Consider the following 15,464-nt stretch of genomic DNA (forward strand, 5'->3'; position numbering starts at 1 on the left):
AGGATCCACACGGACTCAGGTATGGAGAGGCTGCTGCAGCCACACAATGTCTGATAGAGGAGGAAGATCTGCAGACATTTTCTCTGTCCTTCACTCAGTCCTGCTTCATGCTGGATATGAGTGTTATATGAACCATCACACATGTAGGAGCCTTTTTCCTTTGCTCACAGCAGATATGTGAGTAGGAGAGTCTCCAAGGAGAACATCTGCAGGAACAACAGTGATAACTGTCTGTTGCTCAGAGTTTCTTCAGTCTGGAAACATCTCTGCAGGTTAAAGGGACATTCTGTCATAGAAACATCTTTTCTGTCCTCTGACACTGGATCAGACACAGAGATGCTCCAGGAAATGTTAGCTTAGCTTAGCTTAGCACAGATATTTATGAAAGCGTGTGAACAGTCATGTTCTTGTAAAGTTCTCTTTAGAAATCAGTCCATGTGGAAATGTGCACGTGTTGATCAGACCTGTATTCCTACCTCTGTATAGATACATTTAAACACATGATGGATGAAAAGCTTCCCATGAATGATGATGCTCAGTGATTCTCCCACTTACTGGAGGCTCCTGATGCTGAATCACAGCAACAGACCCACAACATGGATTTAGATGAGACACATATAGAGCAGGAAGTATTCTGGTCCCTGAAGACTCGTTCCCTCTAGATTCTTTCATTCATGTCGTCTTCTGTTGGTGCCGCTGCTCCGTGCAACGTCACACATGAGTGTCGTTGCAGTTTTTATCAGTTTCCTTCAATTAGCTGCACACAGCTGATCACAATGATGGAGACAGTCAGTGGAGCCCCTCCCCCTGATCTGATCTGAAAAGAGGAGTTAGACAGGAAAACACAAGTTCTTTACTTCTTCATGCTCCTGAAGTCTGGCTTAGTGTTTGATGATCTGGACTCATAATGAGGACATGAATGAAAATGACTGAGAGAGTCACTGGATTTCTGTCCAGACTTTGTCACTTTACACTCAATATTGTTGTGGAATTTTTAGTTATCAAAGATCACACACTAAGTGAGAATCGAACAAAGTAGTTTTATTAAGAGCCGGCCGGCAATGAGAGTCACACAGTCAAAGGAGTTTGTCTGCGAGAGTCTGCCAGATACAAGTGAGCTTGGTTAATATACCAGGCATGAGCTGATAACATCACAGTAGGAGGTCATTGTTTTAAATTTCTCACATAGCTGTTAACAAATGTTACGGAGTGAAGGGTGCAAAGGAGGAAGCTCATTAAACTCTCAACATCTGTTGAGGGGATGAGAGAGGGGGGAAGGTGTGAGAAGGAGTTCTTATCTAAATACACAGACATACAAAGTGTAACCTACAAACTATAAGGGTATATGAATAAATTTTCCATTACAATCCACCCCTTTGATTAAAATGCAACATATTAATCACACATAAAGAGGTTAAATTTTCCAAAGAGATTGATAGATCTTCCACAGTCCATGCTAGTTCCCCAACCCCCACCAGGGCAAAGCCATCCTAAATCCTTTCATCTGTGGAGAGAAGATACCGCGTTTAACACGATGGGGGTGATGAAAGGGTTCAGGAAAAGGCCGCAATGTACCATTTGGGGTTAGAGTAAACGCAGAGACATCAGGGAGCAGATAAGCCAGATAACATGTTCCAGACCAATTGACAGGAAGGTAAATATAAGAGTGTCTGCCACATGTCCAAACTATGTTCTGAGGACATCCAAAGCCGGTATCTGATGGGATATAAGACCAAATGGTGTTAAGAACAGAATTATTGTACATAGGAAGGTCAGGAAAAGGTAAGAGAGCTGTAAGGTTAAACACAACAACTCCTGAGGCCCACTCTGTAGAGGGAGAACTATCAGGGAATAAATCACGAGGATTTAAAGTGAACGGGTCAGAGCGTTTGGGGCAAGGTGAGGATATACATGAGGCTGAAATGATACGCTGACAACCTAGAGTGTGTCCTAAAAAGAATAGTGCATCTGTCCCATTTCGCTGAAAACAAAGAGGTGGAGAAGAATATGGATTTGTACGATCCCTTAAGCGGAAGACAGTTCTGGATGAAACACAAGTGGAGTTTGTGTTGCTGGAAAACTCAGCTGGTCTCCTCCAGGAGAGGGGAGGGCGCTGGTGTGGCCAAGTAATGTTCCTAGGGTGTAATCTATTACCCATGATCAGAGTCCACAAAGTGGTATTCAAAGGGACTGGATATGGAATAAAAACTGATTGAGTGGGTGTGGCATGCGGCACCAGTCCACAAACATAGCAACTGTCATTTGTCAATTTATGAGCAGACATATTGGCAACTTGCCACCAAAGATTCTCAGTGTGATCATGATGCTGAAGGATGTGGTTATCTCGGCGGTGCCTCCTGAAGGAGGGTGCTTCTGTCCCCTGCAGTCGTCTGGCGGGTTGGGACGAAGCTGGGGTGCGTTGTGTCAGGTGAGGTCCGGTTGGATCCAGGTACCAGAGGAGGGAGGTGATAAGGATGAAGAGGATGACGCACGACCATCCCCTCACGGCAGTCTGGGTGTACTTCATGTTGTCCCGTGGAGAATGGACCATCTCGCACGGGGCTGACCTCAGGGATTATTCTGCCCTGTGGTTGAGAGGTCAGCTGGAGTTGGGGTACTTTGAAACCTTCTACAGTGGGACGCGTGAATCCACGTGGACCTTTCAGCGACCTTCACGGCTGTATGAGTGACCAACAGGACCTGGAAGGGACCCAGCCACCTTTTAGACCGCCAGTGCTTTCTCCTCGTCTCTCGAACCAAGATCCAGTCTCCCGGAACCAAGGAGTGAAGCAGATCTGATGCTGGGCGTGGCAGGACCTCTTTCACCACACTCTGCACCTGTGAGAGAACTTTGGACAGATTTTGACAATAAGCAAGCATGTTACTTTCACAGTATGTGGTAGACACGGAGAGTCCTGGAGGATCCAGACCAGTGTAGGGAGGTCTGCCAAACAGAATCTCAAATGGACTAAGATTTGTCCGGGCACGTTTCCTCATTCTCATGTGCATAAGAATGAGTGGGAGGGCTTTTGGCCAAGACAGTCCTGTTTCTTCACAACATTTAGCCAACTTACCTTTTAAAGTGGCGTTCTCTCTTTCAATTGCTCCGCCTGATTGCGGGTGATAAGCACAATGAGTCTTAAGCTGGAACCCCAATAGTCCACTTACCTCTTTCAGGGCCGCATTTACAAAGTGTGAACCATTGTCAGATGAGACCTTAACTGGAATCCCCCATCTTGGAATGATTTCGGTCACCAGAGCCTTAGCCACGACTGAACTTGTGGCATGCTTTGCTGGAAAAGCTTCAACCCACTTTGACCACATGTCTACCATAACTAGACAATATTTCTTACCTTCTGCAGGTGTTAACTCAATGAAATCCATCATCAAATGATCAAAAGGCTGATTAGGTGGTGTATGACCAGCTGGAGGGCAGGCAAGAGGGCGGGCGGTGTTATAGCCTGCACAGATCAAACATTTTTTACAGTAATTTTCAGCCACCACAGTGAAGCCTTTTGTGAACCACAGAGATGTTGTGGAAGATACCATCCCCCCTTTTGACACATGGTCCAACCCATGTGACAACTTAGCAAACCAGGGGAAGAAATGACGAGGAAGGCAAGGTTTTCCATCAACAGAGCGCCATACACCTGCAGAATCAGGGGTGCAGGAGTTAGCCTTCCAGACAGAGCGTTCCTCTGGAGTAGAAAAAGACTGGATGTCCTGTAGAGAACAGGGAGGAGAGTGATCCTCTTCTGTGAGAGGAGAAGAGGTGAGAATGTGCGGCGAGGCTGACAGAGCTGCCTGCTTAGCAGCCTGGTCGGCCAAGGCGTTGCCACGGGCAACAGAGGAAGTGTCTTTAGTGTGAGCTTGACATTTCACTACAGCGACATCTGAAGGAAGAAGAATAGCGTCAAGGAGAGCCGCAACCTGTGTGGAGTTCAAAATAGGCCTACCATCAGATTTCAAAAAATTACGGTGACGCCACAACGCACCAAAGTCATGAACTACACCAAAGGCGTAACGCGAATCGGTATACACAGTCAGGGACTTACCTTGTGCGAATTTACAGGCCTCAGTGAGAGCAACAAGTTCAGCTGTCTGAGCAGAGAATTGTGAAGGGAGGGAGCCAGAGAAGAGAACCTGATGCTCATCACAGACAGCAAAACCCACTCTGTTCTTACCAGAATGGTCTCTGAAGGAGGAGCCATCACAAAAAAGAATGAGATCAGAGTTAGGAAGAGGCTCATCAGATAAATCTGGTCTCGGAGTGCAGATTTCAGACAGAACAGTCTCACAACAGTGATGAACACCATCTTCTGCGGTAGGAAGAAGAGTGGCAGGGTTAAGTGATGTACACCGTTTCGTAGTGATGTTAGGCATATCGAGAAGAACTGTGGTGTATCTCAGCCATCTAGCTGCAGACAGATGAGAAGTCTTTTGTTCGAGCAAAATGATGGATACAGAATGAGGAACAAAAACAGTTAGCTCACTGTATCCCACAATGTCACGTGATGCAAGTACAGCCTTCTCACATGCAGCCACAGCTCTCAGACAGCCAGGAAGACCCGCAGCAACAGAGTCGAGCTTGGAAGAGTAATAGGCCACCGGGCGCTTGTGAGAGCCGTGCTGTTGAAGGAGAACAGAAGACATGAAACCATGTTTTTCATCAACAAACTGAAAGAAAGGTTTGGCTGGTTCTGGCAGAGCCAGGGCTGGAGCAGAACACAGCGCTTGTTTCACAGACAGGAAAGCCTGCTCAGCCTCCGGGGTCCAGAAGAAATGGTCATGAGCAGATAGATTCTTACCATGTATACAGGAAGTCAGGGGGGCCTCAAGTTCAGAAAAATGTGGAATAAAGGCCCGACAAAACCCTACCATACCTAGAAATGACATCAGCTGTTTCTTGGTAACAGGTTTTGGTGCTTTCTGAATGGCCTCAATCCGTTTAGGGGTCAGGGCCTTGGTGGTGGCAGAAATGTGATGCCCTAGAAAGATGACTTGAGGCTGGCAGAACTGTAGTTTACGCAGACTGGCTTTATGACCCTCAGAATGAAGATGGAGGAGGAGGGCCAGTGTGGCCTCCTCACACAAGGAGGCAGAAGGACAGCAGAGCAGAAGGTCATCAACGTAAGTTAATAAAACTACGCCCTGTGGAAGCTGCAAAGAAGAAAGAGAATCTCTTAGTACCTCATTGTAGATTGTGGGGGACTCACAGTACCCCTGGGGAAGCCGGGTCCAAGTGTATGGTTTCCCATTGAACTCAAAAGCGAACCAGAATTGGCTGTCTGGATGAACAGGAACAGACGTAAAAGCATTTGCCAGATCTACCACGGAGAAATGTGTAGCAGTAGGAGGAATCTGCGACACGATGGTGTGGGGGTTGGGCATCATAGGGGCCCGTGAAATAACTGCTTTATTGACAGCTTGGAGATCTTGGACAAAACGCCAGTCAGGTTTGGCTGGTGGTTTACGTGGTTTCATGATTGGGAAATTAGGAGTGCGAACAGGTGAATTTGGACAAGAAACAACAATACCACTCCTAAGATGTGAATTAAAGACAGGTGTAATACCCTCCAAAGCTTCAGGTTTGAGAGGATATTGCTTCTGGCAGGGGCGGTAGTCAGATTTCGGAGTGATGACTACTGGGGGGCAGTTCTTAACCAGGCCCACATCATGGGGAGAGGTAGCCCACAAATCAGAGGGAACCTGAGAGAGGGCTGGGGGAACAGGTGGCAAGGGTGAGTCAGCAGATAAACATGTCAGAAAATCCTCATCTACCAACTGAACACTTTTCTGGCAATGAATCACAGAGAGCATGCTCTGCTTAAACACACCCAGCCTTGGAGAAAACAAAACTGCTGAGTCATGAGTGGATTGCCACCGAGACTCTCTGAGAGCAGTAGCAACAAAGGGGCCCAAATCCTTCCACTCAGTCGAGTGGGACTTGGAAAGAGACACGTGTGGGTGTGTGTGAAGTTTAAACAACTTCTGTTGGTCAGAGGTTAGTGAGACAGACAAAACACACATACTTTCATTCCAAAACATACATGTCACAGTCAGTTTGTCAGAGCAGTCCCTAAAAAAGATTTTTTCATACTGCTGATCTGGCCCATCAGGACAGATGTAGGATGTGCAATGTAATTCCCTCTCCCCCATCACCTCTGCCCCAGGGGAGACTCTGGCTCTGCAGAGGGACAGCCAGTGTGAAGAAAGAGGGGAGCTTCCCATTTTCCACTGATAAGCATAGCAGGGAGCTCTTGGGTTATATTTAACCATCATTAAATCTTTTTCCTCAGTGTCAGAAGATGAACATGATATGGTCAGCCCCTGAGACCCAGAGGAAATCTGAATTCCCAGTTTGCACATCAGATCACGGCCCAGTAAATTTACAGGACAAACTTTGGACAAAAGAAAGGAATGGGTAAATGGATGCTCACCTTGTACTGAGCAGGTTAAAGGTACCGTGAATTTTTCTTTGTCATGATGGCCTCCAGCAGACACAGAAATAACAGTCTTACCACTGAGTGGTGGAGTGGGATTTAGGGTGCCTGTCTTAAGAACTGAGTGAGTTGCACCACTGTCAACCATAAAAGAAACTGGTTGATTATTTACAGACAATGTAAATAAAGGAAAACGTTTATAAGCTATAGCAGCTAAATGAGTGTATGTGTGTGTGTATGTGTGTGTGTGCATTTCACTTCCCTCAACAGTTGCTGCAGCGAAAACTGTGGTGGGTGGAGAAAAAAGCTCCTCTGGAGTCCTGTCTCCCGGGTCCGCCCCTCAGTCAGCCTGCTGGTATTCCTTCTGGTGGGTGGGCCCATTATCCTGAGGGCAGTTATCCTTCCAGTGTCCATATTGGCCACAGCGATGACACGGCCCATGTCGTTGTGGGCAGTTATCCTTCCAGTGTCCATATTTGTCACAGCGATAACATGCCCCACGCTGTTGTTGGTTGCCGCCCCTCTCTCGTCTTCCTTTGCCCCTTCCTCTGCCTCTCCTATCTCTATTGGATTGTGGCTGATTTTGGGGGGTGAACAGAGTCAGGGCTGTTGACATCTGTTTTTCTTTCTTGGATTCAGCTTTTTTCTTGTTTTCATCCATGACATCTTGTGCGTGTTTTGCTTGACGTTGAAGCTGAGCCAGTCTGGTCTCATGTCTCATCCCCACATACTGTCTCTTCACCACTTCCAACACATCTCTGTTCATACCTTCAATGATGGTCTGACAGAGAAGGCGTTCCCATGGTCCTGGAGTGTTCCCCAGTTCTCCTGCAGGGCGCTCCAAGCCAGAGTGTCTGGTGAAAACAGTTTCACAGCGGTGTAGAAAAGCCTCCATGCGCTCATCTGGGCCCTGTATCAGATTTCTCAGGGCAGCCAGGCTTCCTCGATTAGGGAACACAGTCTTTATGCCATCACAGAGTGTGGTGATGGCTCCTCTGTAAGGTCGGTTCGGCTCATCGTCCCAGTTTGGATTTTTCAGGCCGGTGTCATCAGGAGGGAGGTGGGGACGGATCTTAGCCAGATCACTAGCAGTGAGCATTTTAGCAAGAATTTTTCTCAGTTCAAGTCCAGTGGGGCGGTGTTCACGGCAGAAAGCTCTCCACTCCTCGCTAGCTTTCTCACCATCTTCAGTGGGGTCAGGAAGATTTTTAGCATGTTCCATGATTTCAGAGGGGGACCAAGGGCGATAAACCAATATGGGGCCGGTGGGTCCTGATACTTCCACCATGGGGGCACTAAAAACCTCAGTGTCTTCATCTTCAGCAGTATTTTGTCCCAAAAATAGGCCCTTTGCAGTCTGTCCAAATTTGTAGAAAGGGGAGGTTGCTGACACCTCCGGTCCGTAGATCTTCCCGGACTTGGTACGTGAAGGGCTGGTCATGTCTGCTGACGGTCTTTCGGTTCCCCCTGTAGCTTGGCCATGGTTGGAGTCAGCGGGACCTGATGTCTCATCTCTCCGTCGGTCCTCTGGACGACGCTGCTGAGGCTGCTGGGGCTGTTGTAACACCGGGGGACAGGAGTCCAGATCTGGATCCACCTTCAGCGCCTGTAATCGTTCCTGCAGTGAACGATATGGAGAGGGTTGTGAATGCCCTAAATTATTATTATATGGTGGAGGTGCACTAGACAGGGATGCATTATCCCTCCTGTTTCCTATATCTCCAGTCATATCTAATCCCCCACCCATTTCTTTAGTATTAGCTTTCCTAACCCTACATTCACTCTCATTTTTCCACATTTCAATGCATTTATTATGCCGTTCCCACTTCTCTACATCCGTTGCCTTGATTTTCTTTTTTTTTCTTTTTCTCATCCCAGTCCTTCTGTGCTGCCTCATTCAGCTTATCTAATTCCTTCTTACTCAAACTCCCGTTCTCTGGAAAACCATGTTTCTTTGTCCAGTAAGTCATGCAGTCCGTGCAGTCAGGTCCATATTTCTTTTTCATATCTCTTAAAATTTGGGAGTCCCATTTACTCTCCTTCCCCGTCACAGCTGTGTTTCCCATTTTCAGCTAGGACGTCTCCTTGCTGGATTTTCTCTCGGTTTTCGGGTCGCCCAAACCCAGGCACAAAAATTGACTAAAACGCCTATTATTACCACCGAAGTTTTCACCTCAGTGCCGGACTAACTCTACTCTACCGCAATAGAATAGTAATCTACCTTGCCTCACAAGATAGCGGGACCCTGCGAAAAGGAGCAGTAAATGGGAGTCTGATATGAAAACTTCTCACCGTGTGTGATTCTGGATGCTGCTCCACACGCAGACTTCGTTCTGGATATCAGTGGTGTCTGAACGGAGTTCCTCCGCCGTCCCCTGATGGTTAAGGCTGACCCAGGGGCTGAAGTATCCTTCAGGATGATCAATCACGGGTTCTGGTCCTCCGGTCAGTCACTCAAGATATCCTGCCGACAACGCCAAGAATTGTTGTGGAATTTTTAGTTATCAAAGATCACACACTAAGTGAGAATCGAACAAAGTAGTTTTATTAAGAGCCGGCCGGCAATGAGAGTCACACAGTCAAAGGAGTTTGTCTGCGAGAGTCTGCCAGATACAAGTGAGCTTGGTTAATATACCAGGCATGAGCTGATAACATCACAGTAGGAGGTCATTGTTTTAAATTTCTCACATAGCTGTTAACAAATGTTACGGAGTGAAGGGTGCAAAGGAGGAAGCTCATTAAACTCTCAACATCTGTTGAGGGGATGAGAGAGGGGGGGAAGGTGTGAGAAGGAGTTCTTATCTAAATACACAGACATACAAAGGGGATGAGAGAGGGGGGAAGGTGTGAGAAGGAGTTCTTATCTAAATACACAGACATACAAAGTGTAACCTACAAACTATAAGGGTATATGAATAAATTTTCCATTACAATATTCACTCAGCAGTCACATGACTTAAATGTAGGTTGTTTTACCAGAAAATGCAGCGTCATGCTAAAGATTTCAGACCTGCCGGTGGACTGGATTCCTGTGGGACTGGATCAGGAGTCTTCCTGTATCAGTGCTGCTGATCAGTGGTGTAAATAGATGATGAGGACCTACTGGAGCCACTAGGAGGCGGAGTAGAGCCCTACTGTCCTGTAGGAATGGACTGATAGCCACTGATAATGCTGCTTCAGTCATGTGATAACGGCTGGATCGGGTGCTGGAGGAGGTGATGGAGATGGCAGTGTGTGTGTGTTGTGATGAAGATGATGATGTTCCATCAGGTTTCCTGGTTAACGTGAAAGGACTCAGTATGTTCACAGCTGATGTTGAGGAAAGATGAGACACACTTTCCTGAATCCTGTCACATCCTGTATTTCAGCAGCTGCAGCTCCATGTCTGACCACCAGAGGCAGTCTAACCTCTCCTCTTCACTCAGGACTTTAGAGCTTTGATGATCCCATGCTGCTGATTCAGTAATTACTAATTCAATCATCCATCAGATGATCAATCAGCTTCAATAACAGTGTAGATGTTGGAGTCAGTAGAAGCTGGTGATGTGGCTGCACTTCAAACTGGAAATGAATCAGCAGACTGGATCAGATGTGGAAGAAGTGTGGTGAGTTGATGCTGCTGATCCCTCTGATTTGTTCCTGCTTTAGAAAGAAATGTGTTTGTGTCCACACAGCAGCAGGATCTGCAGGAATAATGTGAGGGAACAAATCCTCAGTGTGATGATGAAGCAGCTGTTAGTGGTCAGTAGGAAACAAGCCGTCACAGCTCCAAACACACACATCATGGCCTCAAACAGAGTCTCTGACAGTCATTTAGCTTCATGTGCAGGAAAAGAACCACTTTAACATTTCCCAGCTGAGTCACAACAAAGAATCTGAGCCAATCTGCTCTGCAGAGGAGATTATTGTCAGAAGCTGATCAATAAGACTTCAGGGCAGAGAGAAGATGCAGCTCTTGGTTAGATCAGGAGTTTCTGCAGAGTTCTTCATCTGTGAAGAGATGAAAAGGAGAAGATGGTTGAAAGAAGAAACTGGGACTTCCACAAAGCAGTTTTCTTGGTGTGGGTGTGGACCAATCAGCTTCCTGATTCTGCTCCTTCTAGTCTGGAGATGCTCCAATCAGGTGGACGTGTCCAGATGTTGGACTGTTCCTTTCTCAGTGTAGAACAAAGTGTGTATGAGAGCCATGTAATGTCCATGTTAGCATGCTCTGACCCCCCTCCTCCTTTCAGGGTGGAGCCTGCTGGAGAAACATGGTTGAGACCAGGAGGTCTGAGGAAGTGTAAGTGTGTTTTTCATTGGATTCATCACATTCAACCATCTTCACACTGTCCCATCACTCATTCATCAGTCAGCATCAAAGTGTCAATAGATCAATAACTGCAGCTGGATTGTGTTTGTTCTCTCCATCAGATTCCTGTCCACTCACCATCCACATGGACACAGTGGACAGAAACCTCAAACTGTCTGACAACAACAGGAAGGTGACACTTGTAAAGGAGCTTCAGTCATATCCTGATCATCCAGACAGATTTAACTGGTCTCAGCTGCTGTGTGAAAATGTTCTGACTGGTCGCTGCTACTGGGAGGTCGAGTGGAGAGGAAACGTTTTTATATCAGTGAGTTACAAAGAAATCAGAAGGAAAGGAGACATCATAGACTGTAGGTTTGGATTCAATGATCAGTCCTGGAGTCTGAGCTGCTCTGATGATGAAGGTTACGCTGTCTTGCACAATAACAGAGAAACACACATCTCCTCCTCCTCCTCCTCCTCCTCCTCCTCCTCCTCCTCTGTCTCTAACAGAGTAGCAGTGTATGTGGACTGTCCTGCTGGCTCTCTGTCCTTCTACAGAGTCTCCTCTGACTCACTGATCCACCTCCACACCTTCATCACCACATTCACTCGTCCTCTCTATGCTGGATTTGGGTTCTGGTCCTGGTCTGGTTCTAGGTCTGGTTCCTGGGTGTGTGTGTGTTGAGTGTAAAGAGTGTGATGGTAGCAGAGAAACTCTGACTGGTGAACAGATAGTTCAGTCTGTACATGTCTGTCTCTTTCACTCAGAAAAATCTTTTCAGATTCATGGATTCAATCAGTTTGTGTGTGAAACTCTTCTAAATGATTCCTTGGAAACTTCTTCCTCTTCCAGTCCTTTAAAGATGGAAGCTGTGCTTCTTCCAGGATCCACATGTTGTTTCCAGTCAAAGCTTCACACTGAATATCAGGATGTTGTGTTCACTTCATGTCAGCTGCAGTTAGTTCCACTTCATGATGCTGGAAATGAAAATCCTCCCAGTGTTTCACTCTTAGTTTGTTTGCTTCATTCTGTCTTTATTTGGACTTTCTGACATTTTCACATGTTGAATTAAAGATTCATTTTCACATCACAAATTTCATGTTTTGCTTCATTTTCACCACAAATGTTTGACTTTCTACTTGAAATGTAGAATTTAAAGAATTTTCATTCAAACTTTCACGTATAAATTTTATCTTTATTTTCATTCAGATTATTTTAGACTTTTGTGTGAAAATATTTGATGTTTAATGAAAAATAAATAAATTTCCTCTCACTTTTATTTCATTTCATGTGGTTTTGATATTTTATCTTAAATTACATTTTATTTTTTGTTTAAATCCAGTAACTCATTTGAATATTTAGATTTTTTCATGTTTAATTCTTTGTTTTGTTTAATAAACATTTAACTTTTATTCTGAGGTTGTTTTCATGAGAAGAAACGTCTTGTTGTACCTCCATGTTCTACCGAACGCTTCAGAAGGTCTTTGGTTCCTGCAGCTGTCAGATTTTTTAATGAACCTGCAGCTTTTTGTTTGTTTTGTTGTTTGTGTTGAACCATGTTTTTAGTATATTTACATATTTAAGGTTTTTATCATGTTTTTCCTCTTTGTAAATGTTTGAGATGTTTAGTGGCAAATAAATAAATTTCCTTTAAAAAAGCTGATCTTAAATAAAATTTTCTTTTTGTTGTGACTCTTCTTGAATCTATTTCTTTATGGTGATGATGGTGATGATGATGATGACGATGATGATGATGCTCCAGTGAACCAGTAGATGAGAGAGATTCTGTACTTTTCCCTCCGAGACATGAAGAAGAAAATAAAACTACCAGCAGCATAATTTCAGGATGAATGTTATTGTGTGAGTTACATCAGCGGCTAATTTCCAATGAACAGGAGATGAATGAAAGTGGCTCCAGTCAGGGCGACTATATTTCTAATCACATCATCAGGGTTTGCTGCCTGTTGACAGGCTGATCTGATCTGCAGTGATTTAATAACTCAGCTGTTCAGGAAAAAGGGAGATGATATTAATAAGAACCTCAACCACTAAAACATGTTCATTCATGGTGAAACAAAACTTCCATGTTTAAAATAGGGGAGACCAGGGATGGTTGTAACACTTTTTGCTACAACACCTGTAACTCATTGAATTTTTTAAATATAGTTCTCAAACTTTTATATGAAAAACCCACATTTGTTCACTAAAAAAGGCCCCAATTCAAAACTCTGCTAGAATATGACAGACGTGGCGTGTTAATGTCAAACACACGGTCGTCCTTTGTTACAACCTACCCCACTACCGGGTGTGGTTGTAACACATACTGGGGAGAGTCGTAACAATTACACAAAAGAAGTGTAAACAGATGCCACAACATATAATATGCTTCAAAAATGGATTTATTGAAAAGGAAAATCCAAACAAAATCTTTCTCTTTTACTGACTACAGCTCAAACATTCAATCTTTAACTCAGGAGTGTGTGAATGTGTGTGTAAATAAGCCTACTTGAACAAACTTTAATAACAGTGTGGCTGCTTAATGAACAATCTGCACTTGTGTAAAAAGAAACGTGTGTGATATCTAGTTTATATACTTTTTACATATAAAAAACAAAGAACAAAAACAGGGCCAGTGTGTTCATGTTTTGTTTGACTATGTTCTTATTCTGAATCACAATACTGACAAATGAAAGTTGGAAGCCCTGAAGGACGAGCTTGGTGGGCCCAAAGACTACATTGGGTACATTTTACATACACTTCCTTTGGCCTTGAGTTGCAAGACGGCTCCATGCAGATAAAACAAATGTTCTCAACATCTGAGGTCTCAGAATCTTCAGCATTACCTTTCAACACTTTTATTTTTTATTTATTTATTTATTGGTGGTGGGGGGACACAAACACTGCTGCTTCTTCTTCTGCTTTTCTTTATTCTATTGTAGCTTACTCTGGGATGATCACTGGATCCCTGGTCTCTCAGCTTCTGCAGTGATTTGCAGGATCTGTTCAGTGTTACATGAGAGATTCCATGTTCCTTTAAACACATGGTCAGCATTTGGTTTTCTCAGCATTTTAACTGCGCTGTGATAAATAAAACCATTTCTGATGCATTGATTCTCATCAGATTCTATGGAGATGAGCTGCGTCTGGCCTGGAAAACAGGCAGCAGCTGCTGATGGAGGCAGGAACCCTAAATAACTGTCAGAGGTAATTCCATCCTCTTTAATCTCATTCTGATCCAATAACATGCTGCTGTTAGTAGATGCTGCTCTGCTGGTATTTTATTGCTAACTTAAATCCTTTTCTGGGTCCGTTCATGACGTGACATGAATTCTTTAAGAGGATGTAACTGCAGACAAGATGTCCAACCATGGGGGACCAGTTTAAAGAGGACATTGTCCTGGTTGACAGGAAATATTACAAGCTGAGTGGACGTTAGTCCCAGTTTCAGAAAATATTTCACACCATATTCTGGGCCTCCATCATTTCTTAAGCTGGGTGACCTGCAACCACATGCTTGGTGTTATTAAAAACTAGTTAACATCGGATGCTTCATTACATTTCACAATTTTAACCACTTAATCCAACCAGTTAACATCCCATCAGATCTCACAGAGCACTCTTGGTATTTACCTGCATCTCTAAAATCATTCACTCTGTGAAGTTTTGATAAAAGATGATTAAATAAAATAAACACTGATCAAACACAAACAGATGAACTCATTTCTATTTCCCTCCCTCTTTGCCTCTAGTTTACAAGTGAAGCCAATGTGAATATAGTGACTTTAAAAACCCAAATAAAGTATATTCATTAACATTACTTACACAATAAAAACAACAGCAACAACAAAAACTCTCCTTCTTCCTTTATGAAAATGCTGAGAGCAAACACACATGAAGGGAGATGGTGGTGAAAGTGATGTCCTTCCCTCACCGCTGTGACAGGGGCCATCCAACGCCTCAGTTCCATCCTCAACCTGCTGTCCAAAGCCTCTTTAAAAGTGGGAAACCGAACAAATCTAATGTTGTGGCGACTTTTCTACCTTTTATGTAGTGTGACTTAGTTTGGCATTCTTTCACACAACACGAGACTCCCATTTTATCAAAGATTATAACGCAGCAAAGACATGAACAGTCATTTACAAGGAGGATGCAACCAACTAGAGATGTGACGTTCATGAACGAATCGATTCTTTTTAACTCTTTTAAATGAACAATGGGAACTGATTCACAGCTGTGAGCCGTTCATTTGTGAGCCGTCCTTTTTATATACAAATTTTTGACACTTCCTTCATCAAATCAAATCAAATCAAACTTTATTTATAAAGTGCTTTTCATGCCATAGGTAACACAAAGTTCTTTCCATGATTATAAACATAAGAATAAAAACACTCAATGAAACCTTTCACACATTCACACGCACACACATATACACACACGCCAAGCCCAATCCCCCCCCCCCCCCCCCCTTCCAACTAAAAATGACTGAATGACTGAATAAATGAATAAATAAGTAAATAAGTAGTAGTTTGAGTAAAATTAAAATAAAATAAATAACATGTGTGACATGGAAGTCTGATGTCCAACACGCTCCATTCATGTGAAGCATCTATGGACAGAGAGAATTGTTTGGAAACAAATACTGTGAGTTCTATCCAAAACATTTACTAGAATTTGCACTGACTGCTCAGGTTTATCCTTTTTTATCTATATTTTCCTATAATTATTA

General features: G+C 44.0%; 1 protein-coding gene across 1 annotated transcript; it reads right to left on the reverse strand.

The window, feature by feature from the left end:
• Positions 1-1,286: 1,286 nt before the first annotated feature.
• Positions 1,287-6,403, reverse strand: LOC121653873. The gene is made up of 3 exons (XM_042007614.1): positions 3,651-6,403; positions 3,354-3,461; positions 1,287-2,849 (listed from the first exon to the last, which is right to left on the reverse strand). Exons 1-3 carry the CDS (start codon positions 6,367-6,369, stop codon positions 2,569-2,571), a joined length of 3,108 nt encoding a protein of 1,035 aa, XP_041863548.1. The 5' UTR covers positions 6,370-6,403; the 3' UTR covers positions 1,287-2,568.
• Positions 6,404-15,464: the final 9,061 nt, after the last annotated feature.

This window comes from Melanotaenia boesemani, chromosome 2, assembly GCF_017639745.1.
Source record: "Melanotaenia boesemani isolate fMelBoe1 chromosome 2, fMelBoe1.pri, whole genome shotgun sequence".
Classification (NCBI taxonomy): domain Eukaryota; kingdom Metazoa; phylum Chordata; class Actinopteri; order Atheriniformes; family Melanotaeniidae; genus Melanotaenia; species Melanotaenia boesemani.

What these genes read in the sequence shown, in the direction of transcription:
- LOC121653873 (XM_042007614.1), bottom strand. Translation starts at nt 6,369, where the DNA reads ATGTGCAAACTGGGAATTCAGATTTCCTCTGGGTCTCAGGGGCTGACC. An exon ending in CTGCACCCCTGATTCTGCAG is followed by an intron (nt 3,462 to 3,650) that starts GTGTATGGCGCT and finishes TGATCTGTGCAG; the next exon opens with GCTATAACACCGCCCGCCCT. An exon ending in TGAGTTAACACCTGCAGAAG is followed by an intron (nt 2,850 to 3,353) that starts GTAAGAAATATT and finishes ATCTGTCCAAAG; the next exon opens with TTCTCTCACAGGTGCAGAGT.